Source organism: Aptenodytes patagonicus, chromosome Z (genome assembly GCF_965638725.1).
Source record: "Aptenodytes patagonicus chromosome Z, bAptPat1.pri.cur, whole genome shotgun sequence".
NCBI classification, from domain to species: domain Eukaryota; kingdom Metazoa; phylum Chordata; class Aves; order Sphenisciformes; family Spheniscidae; genus Aptenodytes; species Aptenodytes patagonicus.
In genome coordinates this window covers 59,353,035-59,359,034 of record NC_134982.1, presented here as the reverse complement: position 1 = coordinate 59,359,034, position 6,000 = coordinate 59,353,035, and the positions used below count along the sequence as shown (strand labels likewise).

At 48.9% G+C, this 6,000-nt stretch overlaps 1 protein-coding gene across 3 annotated transcripts in view; it reads left to right on the top strand.

Moving 5' to 3' along the window:
- The first annotated feature begins 209 nt into the window (after nt 1-209).
- RNF38 (ring finger protein 38) overlaps nt 210-6,000 on the top strand; it is a 125,452-nt gene continuing 119,661 nt past the window's right edge. For 2 of the 3 annotated variants that reach the window (XM_076362922.1, XM_076362921.1), the window contains exon 1: nt 510-1,040. In XM_076362922.1, coding sequence (XP_076219037.1) covers nt 512-1,040 — 529 coding nt within the window. In that variant the 5' untranslated portion in view covers nt 510-511. Of the gene's footprint in view, nt 269-509; nt 1,041-6,000 lie in introns of those variants that run through there. The other variant, XM_076362926.1, reaches the window with a different exon arrangement.

Here is a 6,000-nt window from a genome sequence, read left to right as displayed (position 1 = left end):
GGCCCCACTCCCCTCCCCCGCCTGGCCGAAGGGGCGATGGGGACACCGCCACAGTAAAGGGCAACTGGCTGCCGCGCCTGCGTGGTCTCCGCGGGTCGTCGCGCCTTGCGGCAGCGCCGTAGCGAGCGGCGTCGGCCCCGCCGGAGGCGAGCGGCCTTGGGGAGGCGCCGGGCCGCCGGCGGCGCGCTGAGCCCTCCCGCCCGCTGGGCCCGGGACGGGGCGGACGGAGGGAGGGAGGAAGGAAGGAAGGAAGGAAGGAAGGAAGCAGGTGGGGAGACTTCCTCCTCAGCAGCGAGCCGGGGGGCGGCGGTAGGTTCTCTCCCGCAGCAGCCGGCACGGCACGTCTTGGCACCGGCCTCCGCTGCTCGGCTGAGGGCCGCGCCCTGGTTGGAGGCTCCCCGCGTCGCCCATGCCGCCCACGTGCCCCCGCTGGCGCTGAGTGCTCCTCCGTCTCCGCGGCGGGGCCGCTCTCGGGAAGGCGGGCGCCGCCGGCTGGCCGGAGCCGGGAGCGATGCCGGTCGCCGCCCGCTCGGCGCCCCGCGGGGCGCAGTCCGAAGTCTGCTTCCTCGCCCCCACCCGCCGGCGGAACCGCGGCGCCGCTCCGCGCGGCGAGGAGAGCGGCGGCGAGCGGCCCCAGCCTCTCCGCCAGGCTGGCGAGGCGGGCCGGCGCGGCAGATGGGTGGCTTCTTCCGCCGCCCCCTTCCTGCCTGCCTTCTCCTCCTCCCGTCCGCCGCCCCCCGCCTCCTCCGCTGCCTCCTCCCCCGCTGCCGAGGCCGCCGCCGCCGCCTCCGCCTCCCCCTCGGCTGCCTGCCTCCTCCCGGCACCCCCCCGGACCCGCGCTCGCTCCCGCTCCGGCTTCCCCGGACTCGCCATGAGCGGCGGCGCCGCTCGCTTACCGCCGCCCCCCACCCTCTGCCCGCCGCCGCCGCCCCTCCACGGGCCGAGCTTGCCGGAGCCGGGAGCGCGCAGCCAGGGCCGGGGTAGCCCCGCCGGCCACGGCGCACCCCGCGCCGCCCCGGGCGCCAGGGGCCCGCCACCAGGTGAGCGGGAAAGGGGCCCCGGGGGAGGGGGAGTACCTCCGGGCGTCCCACCGCCGCCCGGCAGCGTGGCCGGCCCGGAGGACCTCGAAGTTGTCCTCCACAGCGCCCGGAGTCGCGGCCGCCTTGGGGAGTCCGTCCCCGGGAGGGGGGCGGGCAGCGGGACGGGACGAAGGAGAAACTCCCGCCGGTCACAGCAGAGCGAGGCAAGTCGCGGCGGCTGCCGACAGCCCGTGCGTTGCCCGGCCAGCCGCGGGGTGCCCGGAGTCTGCCGCGGGTCGTCCGGGGCCCCCTGCATGTCGGTGGCCGGCGCGGCCATGGCTTTTTCCCTGCCGGTCGTGGTGCGGCGTTGTGAAGCGCGGGCGGCCCGTCGTGCTGGGGCTGGGGTTGTCGCCTCCGGTCGTCGTACCGCTGCCAGCGCTTCCCCGCCCTGCACTCCCGTCTGTCGGCCGCCGGTGCAGCCGGAGGGGTTGCGCTGCGCTGGGCGTCGGTGCTTGCTCGCCCTCGCGGCGGCGGTGGCTGCGTCTCATGTAAGACTTTGGTGTACCCTCGGCAGCGCCGGGGCCTGGCCGGCCCTGCCGGCCCTCCCTCCTCCCTACGGCGTCCGCCGGCCTGCAGCCTGCCCTCGGGCTCCGCGGGGCGCCCGCTGTGCCAGCGCTCCTGAAAGGTTTTGGGGGGGCGGGGGGGATGTGTCCGTGTCCCTGCCGGTATCTGTGGAAATTCACGATTTACAGTGGCAGGTCACCTCAAGTTCCTGCGTGTAGCTCCAAAATGCTTTGAAAGTCAGGCTGCCTCTGTGGGAGCCCCCGTTGAGTGCCTTCGGGGCCCTCAACAGCTGCCCCTTAAACGTGTTCTTGAGTTTTCTGTTAGAAACAGCCAGCAGCACAGTCTCTCTTTGGAACTGGTTTTGGGCATGTGGTTCGCTTGTCCTGGAGCTACGATGTTCTCAGGACTGAGATCCCAGCATCTGGGTTGATGTGCTTATTGTCAGACACCAGAGCCGCTTCCAAGACTGCAGTGCAGTTTCCCACATGCTTAAGTTTAAATGAGTGTCTGTGTGGTTTCAGGACTGGGGCCTTAGGTGTTCTCCTAAGCTGTTGTTTGTGAATGGCAGCAAGAATGAAACTGTTTATGTATATATGAAGTTAGTAATTAGGAAGTGGTATGGGAGAACAGCAGAAAACAAAACCATTCTTTGGGCCTGGAGGGTGAAGAAATGAGGTATCTAATTAGTCTTCTCTTAGAACATATTTTTAGTGGTGCTCAACTTGGATGATTTACAGGAGTCTGCAGCATGGGTGTTTATACTGATGGAAATCTTGCTCAGAAATGAAGTAGGTTTTATAAATAAGTTCCTCTTGAAATTTGTGGTTGACAGCGTATTGAAGGATTACCGTGCAGAACATTAAGGAATAACTTGAATTTTTGCCTTTGAATTGTATTACATAGCTCAAAAATAGCTTTTCCTATGTGCTGAGACCACACAGCACATGGGGAAGATCAGTCTCCCCTGTCTAGCTATTTGCACCTTCCAAATAAAATACATAGGAGAAAAATATTCTTCCAATATAGGTGATCTGGAAATGGAGGTTTTACCTGATGAAACTGTATTGCAACTTTTTGTTTTAAAGTTGCTTGATGTTCTTGGCGTAGATGATAACCTGATCTCAAAACCTCTCCTAACCTTCCCACGTTCTTAATAATCTGATAGACAAATTGACCTAGTATGCTACTATTAGGAGATAAAAGCTTTTGTATTTCCCATGATTGGTGGAGAAAAGAACTATAACTCTTATCATATAATAAATTCATCACAGGCCTAGTGTACAAAGACCTTACTGTTGGATTAGGGAATGCTGAGCTTTTTCTTCTCCAAAAAGGAAAGGGGCTTTTTGGGTTTGTCCTGAAGCTTTCGTATTCACTAGCACAGATCCTGTGCTTAATGGTAACTGGAATAGTCAGAACCAGTTTGCTCAAACGAGCTCTTGCAGATGCCCAAGTTAAATGGTTAAGTTTTGCAATATACTTAAGTCACAGTAGCAGGTGGATGTTGTTAGTCGTGATCTCAAAAGTATATAAAACACTTTCATGTCATATGATCTCTGATTCATCTTCTGATTTTGAGATAATGTCATAATTTACAGACAAATCCAGGAGATTTCTACATTGGGGATGAGAAATGTATTTTTTTTTCTCCAAAGGGAAAGACTGTTATTCTGACTTTGTGAAAGTCTGTCTGTTTCATTCAAATATTTGCCACCAGAGGAAAAAATGATACACCAAACTCTGGCATCAGGGCTGAACTTGGATTGTTTTGCCTGAGCATCCTCTTAGTCGTGCTCTTGAAAGTGGTAGTCCTCTATTAGTGGTCCTAATATATTAACTTTTGATAAAAAACTGTATTGTGATCTGGTCTTCAAACATTAGGGGTTAGTGAAATTACTGTAGTTTACAAGCAAGGTTGAGAGAATGTTTACTATTTCTTTTTCCCCAGCAGAAAAACGTTTAGTGATGGCTGGTTCTTCTTTTTTTTTGTTGTTGTTTCTTTTGTATTTTTCTCCCAAACAGTGTGTGTCAACAGAAGGGAAAGTCTCTATGCATGGCTGTCAAATTAGTGAAAGAATATTGGACTAGAAAATACTGCACTGAAAAGCCAATTCTTTGTTTCATTCAGGAAGTTGATCCTGCCCTTAAAGAGGGACTTCACCTTCCATAAAGTACTTTGCCTCTGCTGGGGTACATGCATCTTCTCAGTGAAAAAGAGAAGCCCACCTAGAGGCAAGGTTGTCAGCTAGGAAGAGAAAAGCATGTCCGTAGTGGAAATTCTTAGACCTTTTCAGCTTCACTTTTTTTGTAAGGTCTATATTAATATTTTCAGGTTTTGCAGCATTTGGAAAGGAAAGTTGCGGTGTACTTAAGATACTGGTGTGATGTCTATAGCTGGTGAAAGCAGCTTTTTTCTTAAACATCTTTATTATGCATATCAGCTTTTTGGATGTCGTCTGGTAAACTTTGCTAAATTTAATATTGCTTGGTCTCCTTATGTTGCAACGTCTTTAGTCAGAATAACTTTAAAACTAAAATTATTGTTTAAGATGCACAAGGCTAAGTTATCTAGGCAGATAACTAGGCATCTGCTAAGTCTTTCAGTTTGGAGAAGCTGAAACTGCTGATGAAAGGATCAGTGCCAGTTTTCAAACATATGCATAACTGTGGAATGTGAGGGGATGGACTTGCTTGTAAAGATAGTACTAGTGTGTCAATTAAGTGCAGTAGAAAGCTGCACTCATAGTGATTCTGCGTAATGCAGTTTATGCTAAGTGGTTGTAATATAAGTACTAAAACTCCTTGTATGTTCATATCGGCACACGTAGGCTTTTGTGCCTTTAGCAGTTGTGTATAGTTATACCATCTGTGCATGGTATGTGTGGTTTTGTTCTCAAACTGGAAAGCAGTTACTGTGGCTTTACAGTGAGTGTCATACTTAATTCTGGCATGCCTGGAGATAGATGCAAGTTTTCTGATTTATGTCACGGTGATGCCTTCACAGCTTTATAACTGTGTAAAATAAAGTAAGATGGAAAGATAACTTCTTAGTAAGAACAAGTGAAGCACGTTCAATATGTGGATAGTTTTCAAGAGTTGCAATTGATTTTGATAGATTAAAAACAAACAAACAAAACCCAAACCGGAAACTAGTATTGCAGCACCTTTATTTGAATTTGGTTAAAGTGTGATATTCGTAAGTAGAGAAATGGCCTGGGGGTACTTCTTGGTTAGAATTACCACAATATTGTAAACCTGTTACTGTGCATGTTTGTTGGGTAGAACTAACCTGTCTTGGACACTAGATGGTAATTACCTTTAGTATCTCAGAATTATTTACTATAATGTTGGTGTATTTTTTTTGCTAGTTTTGAATTATAAAGGAAGAGAGAAGGCTTTGTTTTTCACATAAAGTAGTTGTACTCTGAATAGATTCTAGTAATCATGGAATTAATATTAGCAGACATACATTGAATGTTTATTTCAAGAAGTTAGTTATAACAGAAATGAGTTGCATATTTGTGGGATTAATTTGGGAAATAAATACAAATGTACATCCTTAACAATTATTTTCAGACAATGTACGTTCATTTGAAGTCATTCTCTGTGACTATCACTTCATTTTTTATTTCACTTTGACTTTCTTCGGTAAATAAATATGTAGTGCTTATATGAACTGGAAACAATAATTTTATGGCCTGAAATTGTTCTGTGCCATAAATGTACTATGTGAAGTTATTTCGGGAGTATGCTTTTTAGGTGCCAGCACCAACCAGCTCAAGTGACTGCTAGCAAATGTTGATATTAAAGATAGTGTGAGACTGAGATATATGTATTTTAAGGAAAACTAATAAAACAAAATTAGTATGCAGATCTTTTAATTGTTGTTCTTGCAGTATGAACAACTTTATCCTTGCTTATACTGGCATATTTCAAATGTAAAATATGCAGGAGCATAGGAATGAAAAATTCCAAATTGTATCTACAGTACAAATTTCAGTTTAATAATGGGAAAAAGACCAGAGATAAGCATTTAATTTTAAAATGCATGCTCTGCTTTGCAGTGTCTGTTTATGAAATAATCAAAATTATCCTTTTGGTCTAATCCATCAAGATATTCATTATTGTCAGTATCTGTTGATTTGAACTGGATGACCTACTGGAACTGATCCTTCAGCTGTCAGAAGGACTGTGAGTTTGGGGGGCTACACAGAAAAACATAATACAGAGCTGCAATGTACCTGGCAGTTGATTTGGTTTGTAAACTCACCCATTTTTGTTAGCTACTGCCTTGGCTAAAAGTTGTTAATTGCCTAGAAAATGGGTGAGAGATTAATTTTCATTAAGAAGGGAAGTGTTAGATTGAGTGTGTGTTAATTTTTCTACTGGTGTCACTCCATAGGCATTAGTGAAGATG